This window comes from Pongo abelii, chromosome 19 (genome assembly GCF_028885655.2).
Source record: "Pongo abelii isolate AG06213 chromosome 19, NHGRI_mPonAbe1-v2.0_pri, whole genome shotgun sequence".
NCBI classification, from domain to species: Eukaryota; Metazoa; Chordata; class Mammalia; order Primates; family Hominidae; genus Pongo; species Pongo abelii.
In genome coordinates, this window is record NC_072004.2 from 76,078,460 (window position 1) to 76,096,455 (window position 17,996).

General features: G+C 38.7%; 1 protein-coding gene across 20 annotated transcripts in view; it reads left to right on the forward strand.

Moving 5' to 3' along the window:
- KANSL1 (KAT8 regulatory NSL complex subunit 1) overlaps positions 1-17,996 on the forward strand; it is a 192,942-nt gene that overhangs the window by 138,833 nt on the left and 36,113 nt on the right. For 15 of the 20 annotated variants that reach the window (XM_024234493.3, XM_024234494.3, XM_054537158.2 and 12 more), the window contains 3 exons: positions 1,535-1,636; positions 16,220-16,338; positions 17,152-17,347. In XM_024234493.3, the coding sequence (XP_024090261.1) occupies positions 1,535-1,636; positions 16,220-16,338; positions 17,152-17,347 (417 nt within the window). The remainder of the gene's footprint in view (positions 1-1,534; positions 1,637-16,219; positions 16,339-17,151; positions 17,348-17,996) is intronic. The other 5 variants (XM_063718844.1, XM_054537156.2, XM_054537157.2 and 2 more) reach the window with 1 other exon arrangement.

Genomic DNA, 17,996 nt, shown 5'->3' on the forward strand with positions numbered 1-17,996 from the left:
ATGGGCTAAGTGTAGTCGTATTCCAGAATAGGTAGGCAGTGCTTCTTTTGCTTCAAGAGAAAAAGAGATACATACTTCTTTTTAAAAAACTGAAATAAAATTCCATTTTTCTTTCTTAATGTTTTCCCCCCTTTTCTGCAGCTCGTATTTCATATTGGTTTTTTAGTTACAAGGACCCCAGGGATGGATCATCTGGCTTAGTGGCTCATAAGAGTCTGTTGTATGGCCTAGAGAGCTCAGACTAATAGTCACAATCCCTAGTCCCCCAAATCTATTCTTTAGGATGTTCTTTGAGCCCAAACTAATCAAGTCTAGTGTTTTTCAACTTTGCGAGTTTAGGACTTACCAGGGGAGATTTTAAAGAATAGTAGAATATACACCTCTGGGCATGGTGGTAGGCATCTGTCATCCCAGCTACTCCAGAGGCTGAGGTGGGAGGATTGCTGGAGCCAGGAGTTTGAGATCAGCCTCGGTAACATAGTGGGGATGGGGGGGTGGGGGAGGAGAGAGAGAGACACCTACCTCCATGTACCCACCATGTCCTGCCCCCCTTCCCCCCATAAAAAGGTAGACTACCTGGCCCCACCCCCAGAGGTACTGAGTAGATGTTGGACCTAAGCCAGTATAATTTGATAAGGTTCCCCAGGTGATTCTGATATTAAATTTCCGTTAAGAGCTTCTTAATCTAGTTCTCTATTTTTTAGGCCAGAGAAAGAGATTGGGAACCCTGATCACTTGCATCCCAGTCTTTCGGTTATATAGTGTCATAGCCTTGTTTTTGTCACCTCTTCTTGTATACATGGTGGGATTCATACGTAGTATTTTGTTTTTTTCATAATAAGATAACTTCTGCCTTTACCCATCCTGGCTCATTATACCTACAATGGGGAGGACTTATGGGTTCATTTTTAATTTCTTTTTATGTAAATTGTTTCCTGGAATGAATTTCCAAAGGTCTGAATTTGAAATTGTCAAGCAGGAACTTAATCCGAAGTAATATTTATGCTTATGAAAAAAGTAGGTTCCTTTGGGCCAGCTTTTAAGAAGCTGTTGGTTTCTGATAAATTGTAGGGGACTGTTCCACATTTGTTTCATTCAGTTTTGTTTGTGCAGGTGTAGGGTTGAGTACATGATTAAGAATAGTAGCATTTTCAGCTTAGTAAGTCATAAACTGCATTTGTTGGCTACAAAAACTGCATTGCTGCTGTTAATCTAGTGGAGTCTAGTAATATGGTATAAATGCCATAATCTGGTAAAGATTTCATATCTGAAAGATATGAATAAAGATGCTAAATGGCTGATGAACCATGTAGGTCAGAGCAGTCAAGTGGCAGAGAGGGGAGCCTGGGTCTGCTTCTTGTTGAAATAGCACTTTGGGAAAACAAAGCTGCTGCTGGTGTAGTTTGTTTCTGAACCATAGGGTAAGGAAGAGGGGACCTCTAGTACACCAACAGTCCTTTTGAGACTAACTCCTAAATTAAGTTTGAAATTTATACTGCTCACTTATGCTATTTTTCTCCTCTCTATCCTGCAGGGGTTGATAGTTCTTGGGGAGGTACCTCCCCCAGAGCATACAACAGACTTATTTCTTCCACTTAGTTCTGAGGTGAAGACAGATCATGGGACTGATAAATTGGTAAGTATAAAAGATAGAAAGGGTGACATGCGTGAGAATTAAGGGTGTTGGCACACCGTTTCTTCTCTGTAACTAGGATCCTTGCATTGGCTGAAGGAGGGGAACTATATCTACTTTTATCACTTTTGGCATTTTAAGATCTGAATTCCTGAATAGGGAACCTAGGGCCCCTCCTGCAGCTGTGTAGCTGACCATAGGATTAAAAGCAGCTCCAACTCTCAAGACACTACAGCCAGAGCAAGTAAGGCATTAGGGAGTATCATTGGGAATCAAGAGACCTGGGTGTGGCTCTGACACCTGAGACATAAGGTCACCTTTCTGGGCCACTCTAATATATTATAGCCTTCTCATTAAAAGGTTAGACTAGAGGTTAAATTCACAAGAACATTGAAAATGGTCTCTATGGTGACTCACTTTTATTCTATAATGAGCATTAAACTGTTATTTTCTGTTTCCTTCTGTATCCTAGCTCTACTGTGATTCCTTCTCTTTCCTGGTTTCTCTCAATACCATAGTTAATTTTCTTTCTGAATTCCAAGAGCACTTGTTCTTTCACTTTTTTACTTTGCCTAAAAGGTTACTGGGTTTTATGAATATTCATATTTCTTGATTTAAGTCTCCATAACTTAATTAGAAATTCCAGAGTCCCACAACAGTAGTTTATTATTTTGATTACTCTTCAGATAATAAAGCTAGTATGAAGTGATGGCTTTTTAAATGGTGAGTTAAGCAAGCTGTTCTTCTATCTGCAAATAAACCAGCCTTATAGTTCTTTTATTTATTTTAATCATTGTTAGCAGGAACTCATGATGTGGTGGAAACTAAATTTTCTCTGAGGCAGATATTGGAGATGTTTAGAACTTGGAAAGATCTCTCACCTAATTTTGCAAGCCAGCCACTGTTGCTAGAGATAAATGTGAAGACACTAGAAGATTGATATTTCTTAACTGGAAAGTAGTTTTGAATAAATTAAAGAGCAGAATGCCAAGTTTTGCCACTATTTAAGTCGTAATATAAGTTCATTGCATGCTGTTTACAGAATTTTTTTAAGTTATTAATGAAACTTTTAGTGAATGGTCTAATCAGGGTAAAAATTGTTAAGTGAGAAAGGAAACATAGATAAATTGGTGGTATGGGTACAGGAAACATGAAACATGAGGCATATGTGATAGGGGAGTTAAGTTCTATGTAGATACTTATATATTTGTATATAAAATTTAGGGATTCCAAACTTTTTTGAGTAATCTCCCTATAGTCATGTTTTCTCTCACCTCAGCACTTCTGAGGGACAGGGCATAACAGTCCTCCATTGTGTTACTGATTCTCATTGTCTTAAAAAATCCACAGTGATTGTGAGACAGTTTATACAGATTCACTTGTACATACACACTCTTTAGGAGCTTGTTCCTTTCCCTACCCTTCATTCATTTACTTGTGTGTTAAATTGTAAGATGCCTGTGTGTGTATTAAATTGTAAGATTCCTGTGTGTGTATTAAATTGTAAGATTCTTGAAGGTCAAGACCGTCTTTCCCTTTGTGTTGGCCATACTAGTTTCTACATTGTGCAATAGAATGCTTTTTGGATTGAGTAAAATAAATAATGAAAGCAACTAAGTATACACTGTCACTATTTTGTCAAGGAGAGATTACCCCTTCCCTGTTTTCATGAATTATCTACCCTTTATGAATATATTCATGCTTTCTGAAAAGCGTTCAGAAAGTGTTAAGAGAAGACGGGGGCTAGGGGGTGGGGTGGGGGGGAGCAGGGACAATACATTTCCATTGTTTATTATTAGTAGAATGGGCGCAGAGCATATGTTTCTTAAAAGCTATTGACTTAAATTTTTAAAATGCCAAATATTTGCAAAGCTGTGCCTATGTCAATTGCCAGGCAAAGTTTTTCTGTATAAGAAGGCAGTATTTAACTTTGCTTGTTTGTTCCCCAGGTTTTTTTGTTTTGTTTTGTTTTAAATTTTAGGAAAGTGACTTTTCTCAGTTTTGCTTAAAAAAAAAAATTAGGTTGCCCGGGACAGAGAGCAACTGTAAGTTTTCATACCCACATGTAACCAGCCTGTTTTCCATTTTGTTAAATTTTTCCCCAAATGGAGGTAGGTGTATTTATTCCTTTTTTTTTTTTTTTTTTTTTTTTATGACAGGCTCTTGCTCTGTCACCCAGGCTGGAGTGTAAGAGTGTAATCGCACAATCATAGCTCGCTTCAGCTTCAAACTCCTGGACTGCGCTTGTTTATTACCCAAAAATATATTTGAAGACTTGTAGTTTAAAAATAATAATGTCAGAGGTATTTTCTGTTATGTTTAATTTTTGTATTCTCATTTCTGAAACTCAGCTGGAATTAACAAAAAAATCAGTGTCTTTAGAATTGTCAAAATATAGTTTCAAAACATTAGATATAATTCTTTTCTTTTTCTCTCTCTCTCTCTCTCTCTGTCTCTCTCTCCTCTCTCTCTCTTTTTCTCCGTTTCTTTCTTTCCATCTTTTTAGACAGGGTCTTACTCTGTCACCCAGGCTGGAGTGCAGTGGTGCGACCTTGGCTCACTGCAGCCTCTACCTCCCAGGTTCAAGCGATCCTCCCACCTCAGCTTCCCAAGTAGCTGGGACTACAGGCATGTGCCAACACGTCTGGCTAATTTTTGTATTTTTTGTAGAGATGGGGTTTTACCAAGTTGCCCAGGCTGGTCTCAAACTCCTGAGCACAAGCAATCCGCTGGCCTTGACCTCCAAAACTGCTGGGATTACAGGTGTGAACCACTGCACCAGCCTAGACATAATTCCTAAATATATAGTGATTTACTGAATAACGAGGGAATCATGATGGTGGCCAAATTGTTAACAGTATTTTAATACCAGATAAAAAGGAAGAATGCAGGAATATGATTACACAGCATACGAAAGTTATTAATATCCTATAGAACAATAAAGCTGTAACTTTGGACATTGTTTTCAACAAGATGCAAACCAACTTTAACTTGTCAGCATTCTAAAATAAACATCCAGTAACACTTCTGGGCCCTAATCAATTATAGATAGTAGGTAAAACAAAGTTAAATAATTTATGGAGAGTCAGATGATTCCTAGGTGGGCTTGTTAGGTAATGTCCCAGTGGTACACTGCAAGGATACATAGTCTTTTTGCTTTATTTCCAAACAGGATGATTGTTTATTGACAGAACTAGTATATATCTGCTTGGGTCTTGAATACAGTACAGATATTATTGAACTAAGTTGTTCTAAAAGGACCCAACCTATGAGCAAAAGAACTGGAGACTGAATGCATGGGTGAACCTTTTTTGAGTCATGGAGGAAATCAAGGAATATTTTCTGGGTTAGGGAAGTGGGTACTGTTTTTATACCACAGAGTAGTGGGTTATAGAAAGGGAAGGCCTAAGGAGGAATGCCTAGAAAAATGCGTCTTTTTTTTTTTAACCTCTTCATTCTGACTTCTGACTCAAAGGCACTTTTAAAGGTATAAAGCTAGCTGAGGGAGAGAAAACTTATGGGCCTCTAGCTTGGTAGCTGCCGATAAGTCGTGTGTACAGATAAATGCTTCTGTGAAATTTAAGACTCCTTTTGAACAAAGAGGGTGTGCCCTTGGAAAGAGAGCATGTAAAAAGCGGTTGAGAGTTGTTCTCTAGTGTTCTGAAACATGCCTTTTATCTTCCCCACCTTCTCATTCTCTCTCTTCAATAAATAGAAGCCTGCTTTCCCCTGCTTAAGAAAAGGTAATGAGCAAAGAAGGGCAAGCTTGGAACCTGTGCATATTACTAGGTAAATTACTCAACAGTGTCAGCAAAATTTCAGACAGAAAGTATTGCCAGGAAGAGATGAGAGCATTCTCAGTCCATGTGCCCCAGAGCTTCTAGAATTCAATAGTCACAGCTTCATGGGCTTGTATATTATCAGAGGATGGAGTTCAGGGCTGCCAAGTAGGTAGAAATTGAAGGAGGGAATAGTGGCAAAGAGGGAGCTATGGGAGATGGGGAGGGGCGTAGGCCCACAATCTATTTGAGCCCCTTTCAGATCTTTGTACTCACCCCTGACCTGCACATGTTTAGGGAAGATTTTATAGGGCGTAGTGGAAAGCAGTAATTGGAAGGCTGAAAGAGCTGATCAGAGAAGATCATCATTGCCTAATGCAGGGAAGGCAGAATTTGGAGTTTGAATTCCAACTAGACTTGGCAAAAACCTGAGGGCTTTGATTGAAACCAATAAAGGCTCACACTTAAAGAGTTAAAGAATGTTTCCCAGGACGAAGGCATTCACCATAGGATTAAGGAGGGAACCAAAATAGACTCCAGTATGCTTTTATAAAAACAAAACTAGCTCCACAAAATGAAGGTAACCAGGTAGTAGTAGTATGCCTGCTAGAACAAAAATCAACACTCTTTAGGAAAAGCTAACTAAATTCAGATTCTCTATAATGTATTGCATACATTGTCTGTATACAATAGAAAATTACCATACATATGAATAAACACGAGAATATGATTCTTAGTCATGAGGAAAAAGAAAAAAAAAGGTGGAAAAAAATTGAGGAACTTAATGGCTGGATTTTTGAATTTAAAAAGTCAGTTTACAAATGTATGAAACTTTAGGCCGAGCATGGTGGCTCATACCTGTAATCCCAGCACTTTGGGAGGCTGAGGTGGGTGGATCACCTGAGGTCAGAAGTTTGAGACCAGTCTGGCCAACATGGTGAAACCCTGTCTCTACTGAAAATACAAAAATTATCCAGGCATGGTGGCAGACACCTGTAATCCCAGCTACTCAGGAGGCTGAAGCAGGAGAATCGCTTGAACTCAGGAGACAGAGGTTGCAGTGAGCCGAGATCGTGGCACTGCACTGCAGCCTGGGCAACAGAGTGAGACTCTGTCTGAAAAATAAAATTAAAAAATCATGAAACTTCGAGAATAATAACCATGAGAATCACATCATTGTAGTAAAAATCGTGAAAATCAAAGGTGAAGACAACCTTATTCCTGAGCTGTGATGCTGTTTAAAAATTAGGAAAAAAAACTAACGCCTGACATCACACTACTTGGTGAAAGTGCTTTTTTTGTTGGCCTACAATTAGGAAAAAAATATATCCTAAAAACATTGTAGGCTGGGCACAGTGGCTCACGCCTGTAATCCCAGCACTCTGTGAGGCCAAGGTTGGCGGGCCGCTTGAGCCTCAGAGTTCAAGACCAGCTCCGGCAACCTGACGAAACCCCATCTCTACAAAAAATACAAAAATGAGCCTGGTGTGGGGGCGTGCACCTGTAGTCCTCACTACTCTGGAAGCTGAGGTGGGAGAATTGCTTGAGCCCAGATGGTGGAGGTTGCACTGAGCTGAGATCATGCTACTGTACTTGAGCCTGGGCGACAGAGTGAGACCCTGCCTCAAACAAACAAAAACATTATACTCTGTCTTGGCTAATGCAATACTGCAAGAAAAAAGCAATTAAAGGCATGGAAATTGGAAAAGGTAGGGCAAAACTGCTTGTATTTGAAGATGTGATACATAGAAACCCCATGGAATTGCCTAAACCTATGAGAATTAGATTTAGCCAAGGTTTCCAGATACGGGGTCAATATATGAAAGTCAATTCTATTTTTATTTATTAGAGCAAACAACTGAAAAATAACCCGGAGAAACAGTTCCATTTGCAGTAGCATCAAGAAACATAAAATACTTAGGAATAAATCTAACAAAAGACATTAATGACTTTATTGCTGAAACCATAAAACTTCTGAAAAAGATTACATAGGTAAGTGAATGGAGATGTATGCTGTATTTATGTGTTAGAAGAGTCAATGTTAGACACACAGATTCAATGCAAACCCAGTGAAAAATCCCAGCAAGATTTTTTGGTTTATGTTGTGTTGTTTTTGGTAACAATTGAACATTGATTTTCAAGTATGTATGGAAACGTTAAGTATTTTCAAGAGCCAAAACAATTTCTTTTTTTGAGATGAAGTCTCTCCCTGTCACTCAGGCTGGAGTTCTGTGGTGTGATCTGGGCTCACTGCAACCTCCACCTCCTGGGTTCAAGTGACTCTTCTGCCTCAGCCTCCTGAGTAGCTGGGATTACAGGCGTGTGCCACCACACCCAGCTAGTTTTTGTATTTTTAGTGGAGATGGGGGTTTCACCATATTGGCCAGGCTAGTCTTGAACTCCTGACCTCAAGTGATCTGCCTGCCTGGGCCTCCCAAAGTGCTGGTATTACAGGCGTGAGCCACTGCACCTGGCCAATAGCCAAAACAATTTTTAAAAACAAGAACCAAATTGAAGGAGTCACACTCCCCTCCCACTACCTGATTTCCAGCCTTCTTACAAAGTTAATTTAAAATTTATAATTTGCTCTTAACAATATTCGATAGATAATGAAAGTTAGTAAAAGCTAATTGTTATTGTTCCAGACTGCACTTTGTGTCTGAAAGACTCTTAAGTAGAACCAGGTATCTATCTTTTCTTGAGTGCTTCTTGTTCTTCCAACAAGCATATAATGGGAGTGCTGGAGGGAGTCAGTAAAGGCAGCTTCTTAGGGAAGGATGTACTTTTTTCTGAGTCTTATGGACTTGCTGAAGGATGGTGTAGGGAGTAACGTGTAATGCAGCATAGGCTTGAAAGAGCCTGGCATTATCGGGGAACTGCAAATACTTTTCTGTGATGGAGTGTTGGATATTTCGGCCAATTCAGAATGGATTCTATATTTATCTTAAGTGAGTACTGTAACTGATAGGAACCTGTAGACTGTACAGATTTATGTATGAATGAAGTTTGTTTTATTTATGCTAGATACATTTTTTCTTCATTCCTTTAAAATGTGATTTTAGGCTGGGCACGGTGACCTAAAATCCCAGCACTTTGGGAGCCAGAGGTGGGCAGATCACCTGAGGACAGAAGTTTGAGACCAGCCTGGCCAACATGGTGAAACCCCGTCTCTACTAAAAATACCAAAATTAGCCAGGTGTGGTGGTGTGCGCCTGTAATCCCAGCTACTCGGGAGGCTGAGGCACAAGAATCACTTGAACCCAGGAGGCGGAGGTTGCAATGGGCCAAGATTGTGCCACTGCATTCCAGCCTGGTCAACAGAGCGAGATTGTGTCAGAAAGAAAGAGAGAGAGTGTGTGTGTGTGTGTGTGTGTGTGTGTGTGTGTTGAAATAGTAGTACAGAGTCTCCGTATAATTTTCACCGAGCTTTCCCTAATCTTAACACATCTTGTCACAATAATCGTTAATTATCAGAACCACGAAATTAACATTGAACTTATACAAAGTAATAGACATACTTTATTTGAATTTCTGTATTATTAGTTTTCTTATTAATGTCCTTTCTGTTGTCCAGAATCTATCATTGCTTTTAGTTTTTGCGTCTCTAAATGTCCTTCAATATGTGAGCGTTCTCAGTTTTTGTCTTTCATTACTTGGATACAAGATATCTGGTCAGTTATTTTGTATAGCGTTCCACAAATTGGTGTTTTCTCATTATTAAAGAAGTTACGCATTGTTTTACAGGAATGCCACAGAAGATACTGTACCCTTCTCTACACCACAGGGGGTTCATGATGTTGACTTGTCTTTCTAATAGTGATGATAGGTTTGTTCCCTTGGTTAAGGTGGTGCCTGACAGGTTTCTCCTCTGTAAAATTAGCATTTTTCCCTTTGTAATAAATGACAATAGAGAGATTTATTTATTTATTTAGAGATAGGGTCTCACTCTGTCACCCAGGCTGGAGTGCATTGTCGCAGTCACCACTCCAGCCTTCACCTCCCTGGCTCAGCTATCCTCCCATCTCTCGGCCTCCCAAGTAGCTGGGATTACAGGCATGTGCCACCGTGCCTGGCAAATTTTTATGTTTTTTGTAGTGACAAGATTTTGCCATTTTGCCCCGGCTGGAATAAATGACTGTCTTATAGGGAGACACTATGTAAATATTCTGTTGCTCATTATATTTTTACCCGTAATTTTATTGTTCACTGATGACTTTTTCCTACAGCAATTATTGCTGTGTTGTTTACTAAAGGGTGGTTGTTCTACCTCCTACCTGTATTAAATGGAATTCTGTTAGGAAGAGATGTCTTCCCCCCTCATTTATTTACTCATTCATTCATTCACTCTGTTGTGAATATCAGGATGGACCCATGGATATTTATTTTATTTAATAGATTATAACCTGTTACTGTTATACAGTTGCTCCAGTTATCTCAACTTTGGGTATTGGGCGCTCTTTCAGATTGGCTCCTGTGTCCTTTTAGCATGTACCACTTATATTTTGAAATACTTTCTACTACTAGATGTTCCAGGTTCCTCTTGTATTTTGCCTACTTCAGCTCAGGTTCCTTTTATTAGAAACTAAAATCTGAGTACTAGTTGTGCTCATTGTGACTTTGTGTCACTGCTTCTAGGATGTCTCAAAAGGCAAAGCAGGGAAACAAATGTATCTATGCTCACACATGCATACACACACATCTATATTTCTGTATCTACTTAACCTGTGTATATATATATAAAACCGTAAGTTCATACCAGTTCAACACAGCAGCCTCCCCCTTCCTTATTGATGCTCTTTTAATCCTAGTACCCATATAGTCTCACAGTTGTCATCTAGTACCCCTGTGAAAAACACATTTACTAACTAGAGTACAGTATTTTTGTACAGTATGTTAACTGTTAGGCAGTCAAAATATACAGTTTTCTGAAGTTACGTAGGTTAGTTATTTCCTTCCACCAAATCTTTCAGTATGGTTATGTTGTTTTGTAATACGGTTAGGTTCATTTGTTACTACAATATTCAATTCTAGCCTTCCCTGTTTTCCCCACCCCGCATTGTTAATTTTTATTTTTGTATGGGAAACATTACTGTGGTTCTAAAAAGCTATACATTCTCTCTTCTTTATATCCTTTTCTCACTCAACTTCCTGTGGGTTAGCAATTTCAGTGCGTTTTGGATTATCTTTCCTGTATTTTTTTGCACCGATGAGCAGACACATGTATATATTTTTTAAAATCTCCTTCTTGGATAAATATTTTTTAAAATACTAGATTTGATGTTAAGGAGGGTTTTGTTTAGCCAAAAGCATTGCTTCTGTGGCAATTAACAAGTAACACTTTATTTGTGTGTTAGTTTCTGTTTGTAAAATGATCCTGCTCCTTTACCCTTTCCTTACTCATCCTACTTCACAGAAGTGATGAGAAAAACAAGTGTACTATTAAGTGAAGAGCTAATGCTTTCTCAGAAGAAAGGCATGCTAAAAATGTAAGCTATTGCTGTTTCTTTTTACACAGTCCAAGATACATCTTAATTCCATTGGTTTAAGTAGGAATACTCTTCCTTTCTTTGAAGTTTTGCAGTCACTAGGGACAGTGAGTGGTTCATTGGCCTGACAAGAGTTTTGGGATAGAAGGTAAAGGGATAGATATTGGCCGAGAAATATTTGACCCACAGTGTTAGAAAACACTGACAAGTTAGGTCTTTTATAATAAATTGGGCTATGGATAAATAAGTTGAACAATAAGAATTTAAGATGCCTTTTTGCATTTGCTATATTTCTTTAAATCCTAGATAGTTATTTTCAAGTGTTGGTAAACATAAATCTTAGGTTTAGGAACCATTGGATTAGGAACAGCATTATGCTAATCAAAACTTTAAAAAAATGAGTTCAAAATTGTTCTCATGTAATTGTATAGATTTTCTTTTATCTTCAACCTGCAGAAGCAGGAAAGTGAGGCACATAGCCCCACATAGGCAGAAATTAAAGCCTAGGCAATAACTTGGTGAAAATGGAATTTTCAGAACATTTCACTCCTTGTTTAGTATAATTTTATGGCCATGGTGCTAGCTAATGGAAATGGCTAGTATACTGTTTATAGGCCAGCGATATCTTGGTGAATTTAAGCGAAACTATGCTCAGTATCATTGAAATGGTGGTGGGGTGGGCTTGAGACATGAAATCAATCATGCAAAATCAAAAACTACTTTAAGCCAGGAATAAAAGTTAAATTCCTGTCACCCAGTTAGCATTTTCTTTCCATTTTAATGTTTGTCAGAAAGGGAATAACTAACCAAAACTGAACTGTTGACTTTTCTAGCCAGACGAATGTGATACATTTAAAAAATGACATTGCAAGCAGGTGTCACATGGCATTAATTGATTAAAGTAAAAATACATATTTGCAGGTAGAGTTTAATTTTATTGTGTGCTTTTAAGTGTGTGGCTCTCTCTTTTTACCCCTTAACCCTCTCTACTTTTTGGTAAAACAAATCTAGTAGACGTTGGTTCTTAGACCCTAGAAAAAACCACCCCCATAAAAACTATTTAGTCTTAGCTTTTCATTCAAGGCCTGTTTGTCACGCTTACTTGATCTGGCCCAGAGAGTGGAGTAATGAATCAGATGCCTGCTTTATGTGAATAACAAATTTGAATCTCATTGCTGTGTTAGTAATTTTATGCTGTACACCTGGCCCTTTCAATCAGGAGGAAAAACAATTCAGCAACCCTCCTTGCTACCTTTAACTGTAAGATTACTCCAAAAGATAATCCCCTAGGGCCCTGCTTTGGAGAGGAGGGGATTACAGAGGCACTCTGTCTACTACTTTAGCTTTTCTACTCTTTTCTTTCTGGCTGTGGGATGCATAAACCCTGAGTTCATCTGAACATCAAATAAAATTCAAATGGAAGCTTCAGTGATAATCCCTATTTTCTAGGTAGGAGAGTCTTAAGTCCTTTCATCCTTTTTGCAGTTGCCTATTGGATAGCAGATATCTCAGTCATGCTTTAGTTTTCTAAAAACACTAATGATGTAAACCACTGCAGTAGTAGTAATGAAGCTGAAATTAGTATGCGGATTTAATATTTCTGAAGTGTTTGTTAATGTTCTCTGTCCTCTGCATTTGCAGCCTTTTAGACTGCAGGATAGGAAGTGTTCATTTTTTCTCAAGGGAGAGTGCCTGCGTTTAAGGAGCTAGGTGAAATTACATGTGTTTGTGTGTTATGTTTTTCTTTTTCCAAATGGAACACTATGATTGGGATTAATATTTTAAGCTCTTTGCATTGATGACGGGTTGCAGGACATGTCCAAATGCCTGCTTTTGGATACTAGCTTGATTACAGAATTTCCCAAGATCTTAAGTAGATCCTTCCTGAGTATCCAGTGCTTCCTTTTGTGTGGCTGGGAATGCAGGCCAGCCACAGTCCCTTTCTGATGTTTATGCTCTTGATCTCTGTATACTTCTATGTTCTTGACAACATTTCCATGTTAATAATGTGTTGCCTGTTGACTTCAATTTTGATTTGGGGGCTGAATTACTCCAGGAAGATTCAGGTTTCTATAAGAAAATCAATAATATTCATGTTAAAGCTGAATAGCATTTATATATACACCTGCAGACATGAGAAACAAGACAGGCTGTTATAGCAGTAGTAGTTAGCTATATGGATGGTGACATTACTGGTGATTTTACTTTACATATTTTTCTTTAGACTTTCTATAAGAAAGATAAATGTTTTGAAATGAGACTTTGTTAGAGAATGGCAACATTTTATCTTGACAAGTGTCCTTGCAGTTAAATCTCATAATCCCTACCAGAAAAACTTAATCAAATGGAGTCATTCAGCCCATTACTTAAACGTAGTGCCTTCTAGAACATGTGGATATATAAATCAAATCACTGCCATAATTTAATGCCGAAATAAAAACAAACAGCATTTTTAAACAGCATTTTTCTATTGAAAGGAAACTTTTTAATCTAAACCAGAACTTCTGAAATCTAGAAAACCTATAACATGCCTGAAGTTATACATCTGTTAGTTAATACCAACCTAAATCTTAAATTCTTTTGATTTTTCTTGTTCTTTGTCATACCATATTTATTTAGCCTTTTTGAGGTTTCCCCTGTGTAGTAAATCCTTACTAGCATTCAGGAGGGTATTTGGTTTTATGGGGGTTTCTTTTTAATATAAAACTATTACCTAAAATGTAAAGAAATTTCAGAATAGTTTTACAACTGTAACACTCTTTGTCTTGTTATCTGTGTATGTATATTTTTAGTCACTACAACTGTATTAAACTATTATTTTTTTCTCTTGAAATCTCTTCTTGCATAAGAGGAGAAAATATCCTTTATGGTTCTTTTTTGTATTTTGATTTGGTGTACCACAACTGATAACTATAGTTATAATGCTTATAACATTTAGATTATTGATAGATATCATTGCAGTGACCACCTTTGTGAATAAGATTTTTGGGGGTGTGTTTGTTGAGTTACTCCTTTAGGGTAGATTTTTAAAAATTGGTTAGAATATTTTGTCAGAAGATAGGAATATCCTTATAGCTCTTGCTACTTAATACTGTGTTGCTTTCCAAGGGAAATCTGCATAGAGCTTAAGGCAATGTGTCTATGCCAGATTTACTGTAATTTTTGATAGCATTGACCATTGTTCAAGATGTTTGTGATATCTTAGTAGATGTACAGGTTATCCAACAAAAAAGACAGCCTTTTCTCAGTGTTCACTCATTGTAGCATACTTACGTGACTTGTCTGTGTATATAGTTTGATCTGTATTTTAGGATAATTTGTATTAAAACTTTTAGATTATCTTCCCAATCTGTTTTTTTTGTTTGTTTGTTTTGTTTTGTTTTGGAGACAGTCTCTCTCTCTGTCTCCCAGGCTGCAGTGCAGTGGCGTGATTTGGCTCACTGCAACCTCCACTTCCTGGGTTCAAGGGATTCTCGTGCCTCAGCCTCCTGGAGGAGCTGGGATTACAGACAGGCGCCACCATGCCCAGCTAATTTTGTATTTTTAGTAGAAATGGGATTTTACCATGTTGGCCAGGTTGGTGTCGAACTCCTGACCTCAGGTGATCTGCCTGCTTCAGCCTCCCAAAGTGCTGGGATTACAGGCATGAGCCCCCACACCCAGCCTCAATCTGTTCTTTTTTGATGCTTGTCTAGGACTACTTTCAGGTTCAGTCCTTTGGTGTTTTCTCCTTGGTGGTATAAAGACAAAAAAAAAATCAGTATTGAAAAGTAGAATTTCAGCCTCAAAATATTTACCCTGAAATCAGTTGAGGTCAGAAGTTCAAGACCAGCCTGGCAAACATGGTGAAACCCCGTCTCTACTAAAAATATAAAAATTACATGGGCATGGTAGTGTGTGCCTGTAATCCCAGCTACTCAGGAGGCCAAAGCAGGAGAATCACTTGAACCAGGGAGGTGGAGGCTACGGTGAGCTGCTGTCATGCCACTGCACTCCAGCTTGGGCGGGAGAGCGAGACTTTATCTCAAAAAAATAAAGTAAGGAGTCAAAGACCCATAGCCTTTCTGGGATATTTCAACAATTGCTAGAACTGAGGGATGGCTGCATCTGTTGCTTTATTGCCTATACCTCAGAAGTGCCATATGACTGGCATTCATACTGTTCCTATCCCTTTTGAGCCTAGTAAATATATAATTTGTTTTGAATACTGCAAATCAGACTTTTAATATTCTTTCTCATCTGTTATTTCATTTTATATTCTAAACATATTTGATTTGAATACTCTAAAGACAATAGTACCTGATAGCATCAGATAATTAGATTCATTGAGATTTATATTAACTTTGTTTTCTGTCAGGGAAAAATGTGTGTGTGTGTGTGTTTATTTATTTATTTATTTATTCATTGAGACAGGGTCTCACTCTGTCACCCAGGCTGGAGTGCAGTGGCATGATCATGGCTCACTGCAGCCTCTGCTTCCCGGCTCAGGTGATCCTCTTCCCACTTCAGCCTCCTGAGTTGCTGGGACTACATGCATGCACCACCATGCCCGGCTAATTTTGTATTTTTTTTGTAGAGATGGGGTTTTGTCATGTTGCCCAGGCTGGTCTTGAACTCCTGGGCTCAAGAGATCCTCCTACCTTTGCCTCCCAAAATACTGGGGTTACAGTCATGAGCCACCATCCCCGGTCTGTGTGTATATTTTTAAGCAAAGCATAGTTTTTAGAAAAGAAGCTTCTAGCATACCGTGTTAGAGTTAAGCAGATACTAACTACATTTAAATTTCCTCTTAGTCATCTTGATACTGATGTTAGTATATCCTTCTTGATCATTAGTTGAAAGCTTATGTTACTGTGTAATTGTTCTGCTAAGCTTCTGTTCCATAGAATTGTTCAGGTCATTTTCCTGTCAATAGGTACTTACTTTTAGTCTGTACATTTGGATTCCTCATCCCTCTTTCCCCCAAAGCAAAAGCTAATGTCATATTCTCCTTCTCTCTGTCAACGTCTCTCTCTCTCTCTCTCTCTCTCTCTCTCGTTAATTAGAGATGAGGTCTCGCTGTGTTGCCCAGGGTGGTCTCAAAACTCCTGGTCTCAAGTGATTCTCCTGCCTTGGCCTCCCAAAGTGCTGCAGTTATAGTTGCGAGCCACCATACCTGACCACTGATTCTCTTATTTTCTTTTTCCTCAGTCATTCAAGTTTTGTTTTTCAAATTGATCATCAGAAGTTTTAGGTGCTTTGTACAAATGAAGTGGTGGTGCTTTTCAGGCAGGGGTGCTGTTGGGTACATGTTAATTTTTTTTTTCCTTTTTCTTACTCAGATTGAGTCTGTTTCTCAGCCATTGGAAAACCATGGTGCCCCTATTATTGGTCATATTTCAGAGTCACTGTCTACCAAATCATGTGGAGCACTCAGACCTGTCAATGGAGTTATTAACACGTAAGTTGTAGCTCTTCTACTTCCTACACTTAGTAGACTTGTAAAGGTGTTTTGGAGCTCTTAGTTCTCTTTAGCCAGGACTGACCCTGGTTTAAAGAAGCGGAAGCCTTATCACTTAGTAACATTTTTAATCTTCACTGTATAATGAAGCAGTGCATTTTAATTAATTGTGTATTTTCCTTTTACCTACTAAAATGGAGTGGGCATGGAGTAAAATAAAAGACACTACAGTTACTATGAATTATTATTGTTTTAATCTTGCAGGAATTTCTCAGAAGTGTTTATATTAACCTCTGCTCTAGGACAGATTAGATCTCCAAGGGCTATGTTTGTAAATCTGTATTTATGAAGATTCAAGGGAGAGAACAAAAGATTCAGGGAGATCCTGTACAAGTGAATGATGTGTACAACACCCTTAAAATTCAAGTTTCATAGAACTGATTCTAAGGAAGCTCATTAACATTTGCAAAATTCGTCATTTTCTAACCAATTGTAGTTCTCTAGACTTTATTTACTCATGTGTTTGATGTAGAGGAGAACTCAATCACTAGAATTTGAGTTTATTTACTGACTTTTTTATCTTTCAGACGTGATGTAGTTAATGTGCACCAAGAACCTTACACATAAGCACACACAGGTAGATTAGCAGACATCAAGAGGAGACCTGCTTCTGCTCTAGAATGCTTCGTGTCTGAACATTAGCAAATAGAGGTTGAACCAGTATAAGAGGCTTTGTTTCTTTGTGTTTTCTTGTTGTTTATTTATTTTGTTTCTTTGTATGTTCTGAGAATACTCTTCCTTCCCCTTGTATAGTCTTCAGCCTGTCTTGGCAGACCACATTCCAGGTGACAGCTCTGATGCTGAGGAACAATTACATAAGAAGCAACGACTGAATCTCGTCTCTTCGTCATCTGATGGCACCTGTGTGGCAGCCCGGACACGTCCTGTACTGAGCTGTAAGAAACGGAGGCTTGTTCGACCCAACAGCATCGTTCCTCTTTCCAAGAAGGTCGGTACAGATGAGAGTTGGTCATTGTCAAGCAGTGAGCCAGATGCTCAGATAGAGTTAGTCTCTTGCCACTTTGGTGTTTTCTAAACTTGGCAAACCACCAAGGTCTTCTGGGGAGCTTTATAAAATACTAGGTTCCTGGGCCCTGTTTGCTGTGGAGTTGGGTGTTGGAATCTTTTTTTCAGAAAACACAAAGCTCCTAGGTGACTCTGCAGCTAGTTTTGAAAACCACTGTCTTGAGCTTTTTAATAGAAATGGGAGAGATTTAAGTACTGCCATTAACACTTTGATGGAGAATAGTGTGCCCTCTCACCTTCACTGTTATCACTGAAAATGGCAGTATAGAATCCTTTGCCCTAAAAAAGAATCTTGGCCATGTGCAGTGGCTCATGCCTCTAACCCCAACACTTTGGGAGGCCAAGGTGGGAGGATTGCTTGAGCCTAGGAATTGAATACCAGCCTGGAAAATATAGTGAGACCTTCATCTCTACAAAGTATTTAAAAATTAAGCATGATGGTGCACACCTGTAGTTCCAGCTACTCAGGAGGCTGAGGCAGGATTGGTTGAACCCATAAGGTGGAGGCTGCTTTGAGCTGTATTTGTGCCAGTGTACTTAAGCTTGGGTGACAGATTGAGACCCTGCCTGAG